This window comes from Pongo pygmaeus, chromosome 14, assembly GCF_028885625.2.
Source record: "Pongo pygmaeus isolate AG05252 chromosome 14, NHGRI_mPonPyg2-v2.0_pri, whole genome shotgun sequence".
In the NCBI taxonomy this organism is placed as follows: domain Eukaryota; kingdom Metazoa; phylum Chordata; class Mammalia; order Primates; family Hominidae; genus Pongo; species Pongo pygmaeus.
This window is the reverse complement of record NC_072387.2, coordinates 37,530,975-37,547,850: the sequence shown is the minus strand read 5'-3', so window position 1 is coordinate 37,547,850 and position 16,876 is coordinate 37,530,975. Positions and strand designations below refer to the sequence as shown.

General features: G+C 40.8%; 1 protein-coding gene across 4 annotated transcripts in view; it reads right to left on the bottom strand.

Moving 5' to 3' along the window:
- MTUS2 (microtubule associated scaffold protein 2) overlaps nt 1-16,876 on the bottom strand; it is a 703,857-nt gene that overhangs the window by 477,350 nt on the left and 209,631 nt on the right. For all 4 annotated transcript variants that reach the window (XM_054446532.2, XM_054446530.2, XM_054446533.2 and 1 more), the window contains one exon: nt 11,769-12,009. In XM_054446532.2, the coding sequence (XP_054302507.2) occupies nt 11,769-12,009 (241 nt within the window). The remainder of the gene's footprint in view (nt 1-11,768; nt 12,010-16,876) is intronic.

Genomic DNA, 16,876 nt, shown 5'->3' with positions numbered 1-16,876 from the left:
TAGAGAAATACAAAATGCACTGCAAAGTGTCAACAACAGAATCAAACAAGCAGAAGAAAGAACTTCAGAGTTCCAAACAAGGTTTTTGAATTAACCCAATCCACCAAAGACAAAGAAAAAAGAATTTTAAAAAATGAACAAAGCCTCCAAGAAATTTGGGATTATGTCAAATGATCAAACCTAAGAATAACTGCTGTTCCTGAGAAAAGAAAGAAATCTGAAAGCTTGGAAAACATATTAGAGAGAATAATCAAGGAAAACTTCCCTGGCCTTGCTAGAGATAGCCAAATACAAGAAGCACAAAGAACACCCAGGAAATTTATCACAAAAAGATCATTGCCTAGGCACCTAGTCATCAGGTTATGTAAAGCGAAGACAAGCAAAGAATCTTAAAGTTGTGAGGAAAAAGTATCAAGTAACTTATAAAGGAATATCTATCAGATTAACAGCGGATTTCTCAGCAGAAACCCTACAAGCCAGAAGGGATTGGGGTCCTACCTTTAGTCTCCTTAAACAAAACAACTGTCATCCAAGAGTTTTGTATCCAAGGAAACTAAGCTTCATAAATGAAAGAAAGATAGTCTTTTTCAGACAAACAAATGTTGAGAGAATTTGCCACTACCAAGCCAGTACTACAAGATCTGCAAAAAAGAGTTGTAAATATTGAAACAAATCCTCAAAATACATCAAAACAGAACCCACTTAAAAACATAAATCTCACAGGACCTATAAAACAGTAACATAATGAAAAAAAAAAAAACAAACAAGGTATTCAGGCAACAACCAGCATGATGAATAGAATAGTACCTCACATCTCAATACTGACGTTGAATGTGAATGGCCTAAATGTTCCACTTAAAAGATACAGAATGGCAGAATGGATAAGAATTCACCAACCAAGTATCTGCTCTCTTCAAGAGACTCACCTAACAATACATAAGGACTCACACAAATTTAAGGTAGAGGGATGGAAAAAGATATTCCATGCAAATGGACACCAAAAGTGAGCAGGAGTAGCTATTGTTATATCAGACAAAACAGACTTTAAAGCAAAAGCAGTTAAAAAAGACAAAGAGGAAGATTATATAATGATAAAAGGACTAGTCCAACAGGAAAATATCACAATCCTAAATATATATATATAATATATAAATAACACTGGAGCTCCCAAATTTATAAAACAATTACTACTAAACCTAAAAAAAATGACATAGACTGCAATAAAATAATAGTGGGAGACTTCAGTACCCCACTGACAGCACTAGACAGGTCATCAAGACAGAAAGTCAACCAAGTAACAATGGACTTAAAGTATACCCTAGAACAAATGGACTTAACGATATTCACAAAACATTCTACCCAACAACTGCAGAATGTACATTCATCAGCACATGGAACATTCTTCAAGATAGAACATATGCTAGGCCACAAAAGAAGTCTCGATAAATTCCAGAAAATTGAAATTATATCAAGTACTCTCTCAAACTACAGTGGAATAAAACTGGAAATCAATGCGAAAAGGAACCCTCAAAAGCATGCAAATATATGGAAATTAAACAACCTGCTCTTGAAAGATTGTTGCATCAATAATGAAATCAAGATAGAAATTAAAAAATTATTTCAACTGAATAATAGTGACACAACCTATGAAAAGCTTTGGGATGCAGCAAAAGCAGTGCCTGCATCAAAAAATTGGAAAAAGGACAAACAGACAATCTAAGGTCACACCTCAAGAAACTAGAGAAACAAGAACAAACCAAACCCAAACCCAGCAGAAGAAAAGAACTAACAAAGATCAGAGCAGAACTAAACACAATTGTAAGAAAAAATAATACAAAAGATAAATGAAACAAAAGCTAGGTCTTTGAGAAGATAGACAAAATTGATAGACCATTAGCAAGATTAGCCAAGAAAAGAAGAGGGAAGATCCAAATAAACTCGATTAGAAACAAAACAGGGAATATTATAACTGCTACCACAGAAATACAAAAGATCATTCCAGGCTACTATGAACACCTTTACATGCACATAGTAGAAAATCCAGAGGAGATAAATAAATTCCTGGAAATATACAACATTCCTAGATTAAACCACGACGAAATTAAAATTCCGAACAGACCAGTAATAAGCAGCAAGATTGAAACGATAATAAAAAAAAATTGCCAACAACAAAAAGTCCAGGACCAGATGAATTCACAGTTGAATTCTATGAGACCTTCAAAGAAGAACTGTTACAAATCCTATTGACACTAATTCAAAAGATAGAGAAAGAGGGAATCCTCCCTAAATCATTCTATGAAGCCAGTATCACCCTAATACTAAAACCAGGAAAGAACATCACAAAAAAGAAGCATTACAGACCAATCTCCCTGATGAACATAGATGCAAAAATCCTCAACAAAACACTAGCTAATGGAATCAAACAGCATATAAAAAAGGTAATCCTCCATGATCAAGTGGGTTTCATAGTAGGGATGCAGGGGTGGTTTAACATAAGCAAGTTAATAAATGTGATATATGACATAAACAGAATTAAAAACAAAAATAACATGATCATCTCAATAGACACAGAAAAAGCATTTGACAAAATCCACCATCCCTTTATGATTAAAACCCTCAGCAAAATCAGCACAGAAAGGACATACTTTAAGGTAATAAAAGCCATCTATGACAACCCCATAGCCAACATTATACTGAATGGGGAAAAGCTGAAATCACTCCCACTGAGAACTGGAACAAGTCAAGGATGCCCACTTTTGCCACTTCTATTCAACATAGTACTGGAAGTCCAAACCAGGGCAATCAGACAAGTGAAAGAAATAAAAGGCATCCAAATCAGTAAAGAGGAAGTCAAACTGTCGCTGTTCACCAATGATATACTGGTGTACCTAGAAAACCCTAAAGCCTCATCCTAAAAGCTCTTAGAACGGATAAATGAATTCAGCAATGTTTCAGGATACAAAATCAATATACACAAATCAGTAGCACTGCTATACAACAACAGCAACCAAGCTGAAAATCAAATCAAGAACTCAACCCCTTTACAACAGCTGCAAAACAAACAAACAAACACAAAAAAACACTCAGGAGTATATTATACCTAACCAAAGAGGTGAAAGACCTATACCAGGAAAACTACAAAACACTGCCAAAAAAAATCACAGATGACACAAACAAATGGAAACACATGCCATGCTCATGGATGGGTAGAATCAATATTGTAAAAATGACCACACTGCCAAAAGCAATCTACAAATTCAAGGCAATTTCCATCAAAATACCATCATCATTCTTCACAAAACTAGAACAATTCTAAAATTCATATAGAACCAAAAAAGAATCCACATAGCCAAAGGCTAAGCAAAAAGAACAAATCTAGAGGCATCACATTACCTGACTTCAAACTATACCATAAGGCTAAAGTCACCAAAACAGCATGGTGCTGGTATGAAAATAGGCTCATAGACCAATGAAACAGAATAAAGAACCCAGAAATAAAGCCAAATACCTACAACCAACTGATCTTCAATAACGCAAACAAAAACATAAACTGGAGAAAGCACACCCTATTCAACAAATGGTGCTGGGATGATTGGCAAGAAGAATGAAACTGGACCCTCATCTCTCACATTATACAAAAATTAACTCAAGAGGGATCAAAGACTTAAATCTAAGACCTGAAACCACAAAAATTCTAGAAGATAACATCGGAAAATCCCTTCTAGACATTATTGTAGGCAAGGATTTTATGACCACGAACCCAAAAGCAAATGCAATAAAAACAGAGATAAATAGTTGGGACTTAATTCAACTAAAAAGCTTCTGCACAGTAAAAGCAATAATCAGCAGAGTAAACAGACAACCCACAGAGTGGGAGAAAATCTTTGCAAACTATGCATCTGACAAAGGAATAATATCCAGAATCTATGAGGAACTCAAAGAAATCAGGAAGAAAAAAACAAATAATCCCGTCAAAAAGTAGACTAAAGAAATGAATAGACAATTCTCAAATATACAAATAGCCAACAAACATATGAAAAAATGATCATCATCACTAATTATCAGGGAGATGCAAATCAAAACCACAATGTGATCACCTTACTCCTGCAAGAATGATCATAATCAAAAAATCAAAAAATAATATATGTTGGTGTGGATGTGGTCAAAAGGGAACACTTGTATACTGCTGGTGGGAATGTAAACTAGTACAAATCACTATAGAAAACAGTGTGGAGACTCCTTAAAGAACTAAAAGTAGAATACCATTTGATCCAGCAATACCACTACTGGGTATCTACCCAGAGGAAAAGAAATCATTATACAAGATACTTGCACACGCGTTTATAATAGCTGAATTCGCAATTGCAAAAATATGGAATCAGCCCAAATGCCCATTAATTATCAAGTGAATAAAGACAACGTGGTACAAATGTACTATGGAATACTAATGAGCCTTAAAAAGGAATGAAATAATGGCATTCGCAGCAAGCTGGATGAATTTGGAGACCATTATTCTAAGTGAAGTAACTCAGGAATGGAAAAGTAAACATCATATGTTCTCACTCATAAGTGGGAGCTAAGCTATGAGGATGCAAAGGCATAAGAATGACACAATGGACTTTGGGGACTTGGGGAATGGGTGGGACGTGAGTGAGGGATGAAAGACTACACATCAGGTGCAGTATACACTGCTTGAATAATGGGTGCACCAAAACCTCAGAAATCACCACTAAAGAACTTATACATATAACCAAACATCACCTTTCCCCCAAGAACTACTGAAATAATATTTTAAAAATAAAGAAAAGTTAAACGAGAGAAATGACATTAGTGTTCAAAAATAAAGAAAAGTTAAACGAGAGAAATGACGTTAGTGTTGAGACAGACAATCTATTCATGGATGTAGGAAGGCTGGAAATTATGGGAAATCCACATAAAATCAACATTGCCTGTGCCAAAACAAAACCTGATGACTCCATTTTCTTAAGAGTAAAATTGCAAAAAGGGACATTAACATCCATCCTAGAAGAATGAAACACACATCACTTTTACTGATATGAGTAAATGATTTGTTTTTCCTTGAAAGAGCATCCAAGTGTATTGTGTTCATTTTCACACTGATCAAAGACAGCACCCTTCTGTCAACAGGCATCTGCAGTTTTCAGGATCTGGCAGAAATTCTATCTTCTACCTTTAAAGGTCAGGCACAAAAGTAGAGGCAGCTGCTAGACCCCTCTGCCCAGAGCCAAGTGACTGGGACCATCAGCGGGAAGGACAGAAGCTTGAGCTTCCCCGGTCCCCCCAGATGGTCTGGGTGCTGCCCTCCCCTGCTGCAGCTGTGCCCTGTGACGTCCCTGATTCCATGACCCGCCGGCCTCGCCCTTGCAGGACCTTATGGCCAGAGGGTGCCCGGCGTGCAATGCTTTGCGTGCTTTCTGGTGTCCTGATTCCAATGGTCACCAAGCTCTGCACACTTGGCCCCAGCCGCAGACTTCGGAAACTTCTGGAAGCCGAATTTCTAAGGGAAGGTCCCGACCACTGCACTGTTGTCATGGGCAGCTACCTGAGCTGGCTCCTGGGCTGGCCCCAGGACAGGGTGCTGCCCCGAGCCCAGAAGCAGAAGGATATGCGGTCCAGGCCCATCATCCGCTCCAAGGTCAAGGACCCTTACAAAGTCATCTATGTCAATAGGAAGCGCTGGGTCCGCACCCGGCCCCTCCCCAAGGCTCCTCCTGGCTGGGACTATCTAGCATCCAGAGAGAGATGGTCTCCCAGGCCTGGAGGCGCTTTCCCAACAGCCCACCACTCCTGAGCATCACCGGGCTGGACTTTTCCGAGGCTCACCTGGCCTACATGAAGCGGTGGCTTTGGAAGGCCCGGCACCCCAGGCCCGCCCGTAGCCTGGTGGTCAAGCTTGGTGAGGGAGGGGCAATTCCTGAGGCTTGAGTAGGTGGTTTTCCCCTCACAGTGTAAACAAAGCCACTGGAAAGTTCGAGCTGGGCAGAGCCCACCGCAGCACCCCAAAGTGGCTGTAACCAGACTGCCTCTCTAGATTCCTCCCATCTGCGCAGGGCATCTCTGAAAGAAAGGCAGCAGCCCCAGTAAGGGGCTTATAGATAAAACTCCCATCTCCCTGGGACAGAGCACCTGGGAGAAGGGGCGGCTGTGGGTGCAGCTTCAGCAGACTTAAACATTCCTGCTTGTTGGCTCTGAAGAGAGCAGTGGATCTCCTAGCACAGTGCTGGAGCTCTGCTAAGGGTCAGACTGCCTCCTCAAGTGGGTCCGTGAACTCCATGCCTCCTGACTGGAAGACACTTCCCAGCAGGGGCAGACAGACACCTCATACAGGAGAGCTCCAGCTGGCATCTGGCGGGTGACTCTCTGGGACGAAGCTTCCAGAGGAAGGAGCAGGCGGCAATCTTTGCTGTTCTGCAGCCTCCACTGGTGATACCCAGGCAAATAGGGTCTGGAGTGGACCTCCAGCAAACTCTAGCAGACCTGCAGAGGAGGAGCCTGACTGATAGAAAACTAACAAGTCTTTGCTATTGTGAATAGGGCCGCAATAAACATACATGTGCATGCGTCTTTATAGCAGCATGATTTATAGTCCTTTGGGTATATACCCAGTAATGGGATGGCTGGGTCAAATGGTATTTCTAGTTCTAGATCCCTGAGGAATCGCCACACTAACTTCCACAATGGTTGAACTAGTTTACAGTCCCACCAACAGTGTAAAAGTGTTCCTATTTCTCCACATCCTCTCCAGCACCTGTTGTTTCCTGACTTTTTAATGATGGCCATTCTAACTGGTGTGAGATGGTATCTCATTGTGGTTTTGATTTGCATTTCTCTAATGGCCAGCGATGATGAGCATTTTTTCATGTGTCTTTTGGCTGCATAAATGTCTTCTTTTGAGAAGCATCTGTTCATATTCTTTGCCCACTTGTTGATGGGGTTGTTTGTTTTTTTCTTGTAAATTTGTGGGAGTTCATTGTAGATTCTGGATATTAGCCCTTTGTCAGATGAGTAGGTTGTGAAAATTTTCTCCCATTTTGTAGTGGTAGTTTCTTTTGCCGTGCAGAAGCTCTTTAGTTTAATTAGATCCCATTTGTCAATTTTGGCTTTTGTTGCCATTGCTTTTGGTGTTTTAGACATGAAGTCCTTGCCCATGCCTATGTCCTGAATGGTAATGCCTAGGGTTTCTTCTAGGGTTTTTATGGTTGAAAATGTGGCACATATACACCATGGAATACTACACAGCCATAAAAAATGATGAGTTCATGTCCTTTGTAGGGACATGGATGAAATTGGAAATCATCATTCTCAGTAAACTATCGCAAGGACAAAAAACCAAACACCACATGTTCTCACTCATAGATGGGAATTGAACAATGAGAACACATGGACACAGGAAGGGGAACATCACACTCTGGGGACTGTTGTGGGGTGGGGGGAGGGGGGAGGAATAGCATTAGGAGATATAACTAATGCTAAATGACGAGTTAATGGGTGCAGCACACCAGCATGGCACATGTATATGTATATAACTAACCTGCACATTGTGCACACATACCCTAAAACTTAAAGTATAATAAAAAATAAAGAAATAAATAAATAAAACTAACAGACAGAATGCAATAATATCAACATCAACAAAAAGGACACCCATACAAAGGCAATAACATCAACATCAACAAAAAAGATGCCCCATCTGAAGATCACCAACATCAAATAACAAAGGTAGATAAATCCACGAAGATAAGGGAAAACCAGCACAAAAAGGCTGAAAATTCCACACACCAGAACTCTTCTTGTCCTCCAAAGGATCATAACTCCTTGCCAGCACGGCAGCAAAACTGGAGAATGAGTCTGACGAACTGATAGAAGTAGGCTTCAAAAGGTGGGTAACAACAAACTCTTCTGAGCTAAAGGAGCATGGTCTAACCCAATGCAAGGAAACTAAGAACCTTGCAAAAGGGTTAGACAAATTGCTAACTAGAGTAACGAGTTTAGAGAAAAACATAAATGACCTGATGGAGCTGAAAACACAGCATGAAAACTTCGTGAAGCATACACAAGTATCAATAGCTGAATCGATCAAGTGGAAGAAAGGATATCAGAGATTGAAGACCAACTTAATGAAATAAAGCATGAAGACAAGATTAGAGAAAAAAGAATGAAAAGGAATGAACAAAGCCTCCAAGAAATATGGGACCATGTGAAAAAACCAAACCTGCATTTGATTGGTGTACCTGAAAGTGACGGGGAGAATGGAACCAAGTTGGAAAACACACTTCAGGATATTATCCAGGAGAACTTCCCCAACCTAGCAAGACAGGCCAATATTCAATTTCAGGAAATACACAGAACATCACAAAGATACTCCTCAAGAGGAGCAACCCCAAGACACATAATCATCTGATTCACCAAGGCTGAAATGAAGGAAAAAATGTTAAGGGCAGCCAGAGAGAAAGGTTGGGTTACCCACAAAGGGAAGTCCATCAGCTTAACAGTGGATCTCTCTGCAGAAACCCTACAAGCCAGAAGAGAGTGGGGGCCAATATTCAACATTCTTAAAGAAAAGAATTTTCAACCCAGAATTTCATATCCAGCCAAACTAAACTTCATAAGCGAAGGAGAAATAAAATCCTTGACAGACAAGCAAATGCTGAGAGATTGTGTCACCACCAGGCCTGCCTTACAAGAGCTCCTGAAGGAAGCACTAAATTTGGAAAGGAAAAATCGGTACCAGTCACTTCAAAAACATACCAAATTGTAATTACCATCAACACCATGAAGAAACTGCATCAACTAACACGCAAAATAACCAGCTAGCATCATAATGACAAGATCAAATTTACAGATAACAATATTAACCTTAAATGTAAACGGGGTAAATGCCCCACTTAAAAGACACAGACTGGCAAATTGGATAAAGAATCAAGACCCATCCGTGTGCTGTATTCAGGAGACCCATCTCACGTGTAGACACACATAGGCCCAAAATAAACAGATGGAGGAATATTTACCAAGCAAATGGAAACCAAAAAAAAAGACAAGGGTTGCAATCCTAATCTCTGATAAAACAGACTTTAAACCAACAAAGATCAAAAAAGATAAAAAAGGGCATTACATAATGGTAAAGGGATCAATGCAACAAGAAGAGCTAACTATCCTAAATACATATGCACCCAATACAGGAGCACCCAGATTCATAAAGCAAGTTCTTAGAGACCTACAAAGAGACTTAGACTCCCACATGATAATAGTGGAACACTTTAACACCCCACTGTCAATATTAGACAGATCAACGAGACAAAATTAACAAGGATATTCAGGATTTGAACTCAGCTCTGGACCAAGCCGACTTAATAGACATCTACAGAACTCTCCACCCCAATCTGACAGAATATATATTCTTCTCAGCACCACGTCACACTTACTCTAAAATTGACCACATAATTGTAAGGAGGTTAGTTTTAATGTAAACAAATCTGTCCTTGTTTACCTTTGAGATTTGGGCTAAAACATGGTAAATGTACAATACATAATTATCAAAAAGTGCAACTGTTTCTTCTTCGCCACAGCTTTCTGAATTTGAGTCTTAGGTGAACCTCACTCCCTTCCATCAGAGGACTTTTTGTAATGGAGGAACAAACTGAGAGCGGCCTTGGGAAGGTACTCACAGTGCCTCCATGTGGAATCTTAGCTGTTGGGTTTTTCTTTTCTTTTTCTTTTTCTTTTTTTTTTTGAGACAGTCTCACTCTGTGGCCCAGGCTGGAGTGTAGTGGTGTGATCTCGGCTCACTGTAGCCTCTGTCTCTTGGGTTCAAGCGATTCTCCTGCCTCAGCCTCCAGAGTAGCTGGGATTACAGGCACACACCACCAAGTCCAGCTAATTTTTGTATTTTTAGTAGAGATGGGGTTTCCCCATGTTGCCAGGCTGGTCTCAAACTCCTGGCCTCCAGCGATCCATCCACCTCAGTCTCCCAAAGTGCTGGGATTACAGTCGTGAGCCACCACGCCAAGCCTGGTTTTTCTTTTTCTTTGTCATTCCAGAAGTTATTTTTTATTCCAGGTATCTCTCTTCATTTCCTGGGACAGTCTGAAAGTTAAGCCTCCTAGATCTCAAGTTAAGGGCAACTATCAATAGTGTTTGGTGGATAATGGCTTTGGTTCTGTGTTCAGTGAACCATCTAAGTCTCTTGTGAAATAAAAAGAAAACAGGGATTGAGGAGCAAGGGAATATCTCTGAGGACAACATGAAGAAAAATGGAAAGGTTTCAGCAGAAAGAAAGGAAGAGAATTAGTGAGGCATATTGCCGAAGTTGAAGATGGAGGCACCAGGGATTCTAGCAAAGCTGTCTGACAAGGGAAAGGGCCTGCTGCCTGCAATCAGCCAAGTGACCAGGCCAAGCCAAAAGCTACTGGCCTGGCTCAAGGGCTCAGGGGCCAAGGGAGCTGAGTCCTTGCCCTCTAAAGCTCCCCAGTCTCCAAATTAAGAACCTCTCATTGTCCCAGAGCCTCTGGCAGGTGATCCCCCCAACAGCGCTAAGAAGGCATATGACATCTTCCATGCCCTGTAGGAGTGATACCCATCAGTGTTACTAGTTTTGCTGGGTGTCCAATGATCAACCATGGGAACATACATTGTTCTCTAAATTAAGACACCCACAAACCCAAGGAAAAGCGTTTGAGTCCTGAAGGAGTAGGATGGAGGCAGCCCCTCATACGTGTACTTCTGGGACTGAACTGAGCTTTGAAGAAGTGACACCCTTATTACAAAAATGTGTAAATATGAATGAGCCAGCCTCAGAAGAATTTGATCTGCCTGTCTCTATCACAGTGGTATAAAAATACTATGCAGTAGTATAGTCTTAAAACCTTGACTGTTGCAAAACAAACTCAACTAAGATTATTTTTATAACTTTGAAGTTTTTCCACATTTTGTGCATAAAGTAAAACTGTGAACATTTGTCACATCATACTATTTCAAAGGTGCATAATTCAAGTTCACATCAAATTTATAACATCGTGAGGAAGGTGCAGTGGTGGGGGACAGCAATGGCACCTTGGTGAAGGACAGCATCACAGCTTTGAATATCATCTCTCTGCCTACAGACAACGCTTTTATATCTCTAGCCAGGTCCTGTCCTCTAAATTCCAGTCCCATAAATCCCATGCTGTATCCTGCCGGATGACCAAAGACATTTCAACCTTCTCAATGTCCTTGCTTGACTCTTATCTGCCTTTCTAAACGTACTTCTCTATGTGGCAACTCCATTCTTCCAGTTGCTCAGGCCAGAAATCCGGAGTTCTCCTCCATGGCTTTCTCTCTTGCAGCCCGTGCCCAGTGAGTCAGGAACTTCTTTGGCTCTACCTTCTCTCTGTCTCAACACCAAATGGACCAAGGCCCTAAACAGTTATGACATTAACCCCTTAGGACCTATATACTCCAAAATATTTACTCTTTGGCCCTTGACAGAAAACAACTTCTGAGCCTTGTTTTATAGGGCGTATTAGAGAAGGAAGAAACTATGAAAAGCTGGATGGTAGTAACGAGGGCCACTAGTTTAAAGGTGACATGAAGGATGACAGTTGCACACAGATGAGTTTCACAAATGTCTGCATCTACAGACAGATGGAAGAATAGAAAAAGGCTCTCCTTAAGGGATGAAAGGCATTCATATTTTAGACAATTATCACCATCTTACATGATGACTGTCTAAACGTACAGCAGGAAACGGCAGAAACTGTTGGATCGGTTACCTGAAGGATCGGAACTGTAGAGACTGGTGGCTGTTGTTATGGGTCCTGGTGGGTGGATGGCGCTCGCTGAAGACCTCTGACTTGCAATCAGAATCCTGCTCTTTGCAGATGGTAAATGGGACATTGCACCCAATCCTAGCTGGGGCTTAAGAAGCATGGCTGACCGATAGAAAGTTGGAGGGACTTCATAATGAGCATACGGAGGAGAACAAAACTCTTCTTTTCCAGAGTGGTCTGTAACCTACGATAAATAAACAAAAACTCAATCAGAGACCTTCACATCATAGTGTGAGTTCTATACAGGACCAGGAGACCAAGACTGAACCAATGACCACTCTGGTACCACTTAGCTGCTTGATCACAAGTCCCCTACCTTCCCTGGGCCACAGTGTCTTCATTTCCTGATTGACAACACACTGGATGATCTCTCAGTTCTCTTCCAGTTCTACTACTCTATGAATCTATAGTTCACTGGGGTTAAAAAGAACTCACTGGATAAGATTTTTTTAATTCCATTGTTACAAAATCACTGGAATCTGAGTGAGTAGCCAAACTATAAATGTCAATAAAGCAAAGAAAGCATTTAGCAAATGTTCATAAAATTATGAAAGTTTTATTATACCTGTGGGAAACAAGCTGTAATTTGTATGATAACCTAGTCTTAGACTGACTAGATAAACTGTGTCCATTTATATTAGATCTTTACTGGGCTACTTAGGAAGCAAAAAATTGCATTGTTAATAAAGGAGGAAACATTTTCCAGAAAAATAGGGAAGTTAATGGAAAATGTATTTTCAGACCTGTACTATATGTTTACCTAGTTAAAAACCTGAGCCTGAGTTATCTCCTCTGGTCATCTGCCCTAGTGAGGCGATGCTCCCAGGAAGGTTTGAGCAAGTTTCACCAGAATGGAAGTTCTAGGGCACAATCTCATCAACCACTGACTTCATAGCACCAAAAACAATGTCTAGCACATAGCTAAAGTCAATAAATATTTATTGAAAAATCATGTTTCCATTTTTTCCTAAGTTTAATAATAACCTAACGTTACTGTTACTTTCTCCTGTAGCTAGCAGTTTGGCCTAGAATACAACCTGTGGGCAGTACCTTTTATATATGCAATTCTGTACTCACTAAGTCTGTTCATATTATCAGTGTTTTATTAATATTAAACAGGAAAAAAGAGAGAGAACTAAATAATCTATTCCTTTAAGTTACAATAAAAAATAGTGCTAAGGGCTATGCATGAAAAGATACATCTGTTAATTAACTCTGTTCTAAATCACAGCACATTTTATGTGTCAAACTTATATCTCAGGAATCATAAGCATTTAACAGTATTCTTTAATAGGGGCTATAAAAGCTTTGATCCAAGCTGTTGAAGAGATAAACCCTTAAATTGATACTCTTTTAATGTTGAAATAGATACAAAGTCCTCCTTCAAACTGACATTGTAGAAACAAAAGATTAGGCCTTTAAAGTTTTATCATAATCACACTGTAAAATATGCATGATTATTATAGTAGATAGATTGTCCTTGGCTACAGCAAATTATATTCCTATGAAAGAACATTCTACATCTGCACTCTGATAAATTTTTTACCATTCTCTACTTACTCTCACTATCAATCTCTGGTTTTTCTCATATATACCCTTTTTTAATTTTAGTTTCTAAATTTTGGGTCCCACTGCACACTGCTTTGAGCAGGTGCTCTTATGAAGAAATTAATATCATTTCCAAACTACATCTGTCAGGTTTTAGGATTGCAATATGCTGATCTTAGTAGTTACTCAGTGCCTTGAAACTGAGTTGTTTTTAGGGATTAAAATTCACCACACTCTCACTCAACAATGATCTTAAGGATTTCAGTAACTTCAATGCCTATCATTTTGTTGGGTAATTTGTTTCTGGTGAGATCGCAAATTCTTTAAAAGTGGGAAAACTGCGCCTTTGATGTCTAGTCTGTGCATTTTTAATTAAACAAGGGAATCTACAAAAAGCTTCATACTCTTTTCCTTCATCTTTACTGACAGAATACAGCAGGTGATGCTGCACAGTCATAAACACATAGAGAACAACTCCAAACGTTGCTGTTTCCCTCCTTCCATCCCCATGGAGGGTTTTTACAGAACTCACTTTGAAAGCAAACAAAAGAACCCTATGATTTCAAACAAACTCGTTAAGTCAGGGCATATTAACAAATACATTCTTACCAGGCTGTCCCTCTTCCTATTTGCCCTGCACTGTTCCCAATGGGATAGTGTGCCGTGGAGACAGAGGGCACAGGTGAAGGCTTTGTTAACAAGCCACTGGGATAGTGGTGGGGGAAGGGTGTCTGGGATGGTTAATTTTATGTGTCAACTTGACTGGGCTGCAATACCCAGCTATTTGGTCAAGCATTCTAGATGCTGCCATGAAAGTATTTCTTATATTAGATTAACATTTAAATCAGTAGACCTTGAATAAAGCAGCAGACCCTTCAGCATGTAGGTGAGTCTCATCTAATCAGTTGCAGGCTTTAATAAAAACAGACTGACTCCTCCTAAAGAAAAGGGGATTCTGCTAGTAGATCACCTTCAGACCCAAGCTGCAGCACCAACTCTACCCTAAGTCTCCAGGCTGCTGTCCTGCCCTGCAGATTTTTGACTTGCCAGCCTCTATAATCATGAGCCAATTTCTTAAAATCAATCAATCAATCAATCAATCTGTCTCTATATATATATAATGTGATGTAACCTCTCTATATATACATCTATATGTCTCTATATGAGATATATATATTGAAATATATACATAATATATATTGAAAGAGAGAGAGACGTAAGTATAGATGTATATAGACCCGTGAACACACACCACACACACACCCCTATTAGTTCTATTTGTCTGGGGAACCCCAATCGATGCAGTGCCCCCCAGAGATGAGTGGCAGCAGACAGTGAGGAAGGAGAGCAGCCCTGGATCACACCTCTGTACACTGCACGCACATTGCCTCACTCCATCCTCTCAGCCCCGCCCCTTTCTTCCCACCTCCCTTTACCAAAAATAAAAAGGGCTCCCAAGTTGTTGGAGGTAGGGAGTGTCCCTGAGACCTCAGGAGAGCCAGTGGCAGAGGGCACCTGTTTAGGTAAACATATTTAATACCCGGACATGACTAGATCCCAGATGATCTTGGAAGCCACTTCTGGAAGTTTTAAATGCCTGTGCTGTTCCTGCCAACCATGAAAAGAGTTCCTCTCTCAGAAGAGTGCTTACTCTTCTTGATTTTCCCACTTCTACCCATGCTATGTAACCAGCAGGGATCTGTCGATAAGGATGGAAGAGTCTGAAGCTGGTTTGGGTTTTTATTTTTAAGAGGTTCTCATTTTATTTAAAAAAAAAAAATCTGGCTTCTATAACTGAAAAATACTTCCATTGCAACACATTATCAAAAATGTTTTCTTTTCCTAGAGACAAGACTGCAGCCACCCCATGATGAGCTTGGGGCACACTGGCAGAAGAAGTCGGCTTTTTAATCTCCCGCACTGAGCTCAAACACAAGAGAGGGACTCGCTGGGTTACATCGTGTCATAGCTGTAGCAGGTGGCCAAGGACCAGCCTGTTCCCATTTTTGAGTAAAGAAGGTTACCATAGAAATGAGCCCAGCACAACACTTGGGTATCCTCCTGCAGCCTGAGAAGAGGCCTGGTTCTCTCAGATGCTCTGATGATGGCAGAAAATGGTCCCCAAATACAGGGAGGGAAACTGACATTTCAAACTAACTTGTAAAGTCGAGGCACAAAAACAAATACATTCTTTGAAGAAGACTTTGGGATGCTCGAGGTGCGAGGCCATGATGTTCTCTCCACACCAGTGGGGTCTCTCTGAACCCCTCAGAACCGCCAAAGCCACACAATGTCCATACAATCCCATTTCCTTGAGTCTTGATGTGGTGTCTAGATAATGAAGTAGAGAAAATAGTTTGGGGAAAAATGTGCACGTAACATATAAACTATTCTTGGAGGAAGCAGAAACAACACAGAAAAGAAATATACAGGAAAATATAGAAGGGTACAAAGAAAGAATTATAGACAACGCGGGGTGTGGGCCTACATATCCAAATCAATTTCCCTCATGAGTTTGTTTTTATAGAGAAAAATCTAGGCTCTGGCTATGGTTTGGATATGGTTTGCTTGTCTCTGCCAACTCTTATGTTGAAATGTGATCTCCAATGTTGGAGGTGGGGTCTAGAGGGAGATGTGTGGGCCATGGAGGCAGATGCCTCATGAATGGCTTGGTGCCCTCCTTTTGGTAATGAGCAAGTTCTTGCTCTATTAGTTCCCATGAGAGCTGGTCCTTAAAGAGAGGCCTGGCACCTCCCCCACTCCCCTCTTGCTTGTCTCTTGCCACGTGATCAATGCACACGTGGTTCCCCTTCTCCTTCCCCCATGAGTGGAAGCAGCCTGAGGCTTTACCATAAGCAGATGCTGGTGCCATGCTTCCTGTCCAGCCTGCAGAACCATGAGCCAAATAAACCTCTTTTCCTTATAATTTACCCAGCCTCAGGTATTCTTTCATAGCAACACAAATGGACTAAGACAGGTCTCTTATGGAACCTCTGCAGTGATTCCCTGCCTTATAGAAGAGCACAGCTTCAGAGCCTGACCCTAAGAGGCCCAGGTGGATGAATGTTTAGAAATTTGAGAATGACTCACTGTAACCAAACTCAGAGACTGACGTATAAAACCAGAAGGGCAATTTGTTCACTTTTGATGGGAGACCACTGCCTGAAGCCAGACTCAAGTGTCCTCTAGCCAGAATATGCTCTCATTGCAGGGCACGGAGTAAGAAGTCACTTATATAAACAAGATGCCATGCAGCCCCGCACAGCAAGACAAACCCCTGCCAAGCTGACTGGACCCCTGAATTCTCCAGTCAGAATCCTCTCTCTAGAGATGTGAGGTAGGAAGTCAGTTATAATCAGAGGCCTGTTGGCAGGCCCAGAGTCACAACACAGGAAGCAAGCTGTGCGATTTGGTTACTAAGGACCTGCCGCAAGGCAGCACAGCTGGTCGGCTTTTTGGGGCACCTAGTCAGTGATTGCCTAGGTCAATGTCTGCTGCGGAGA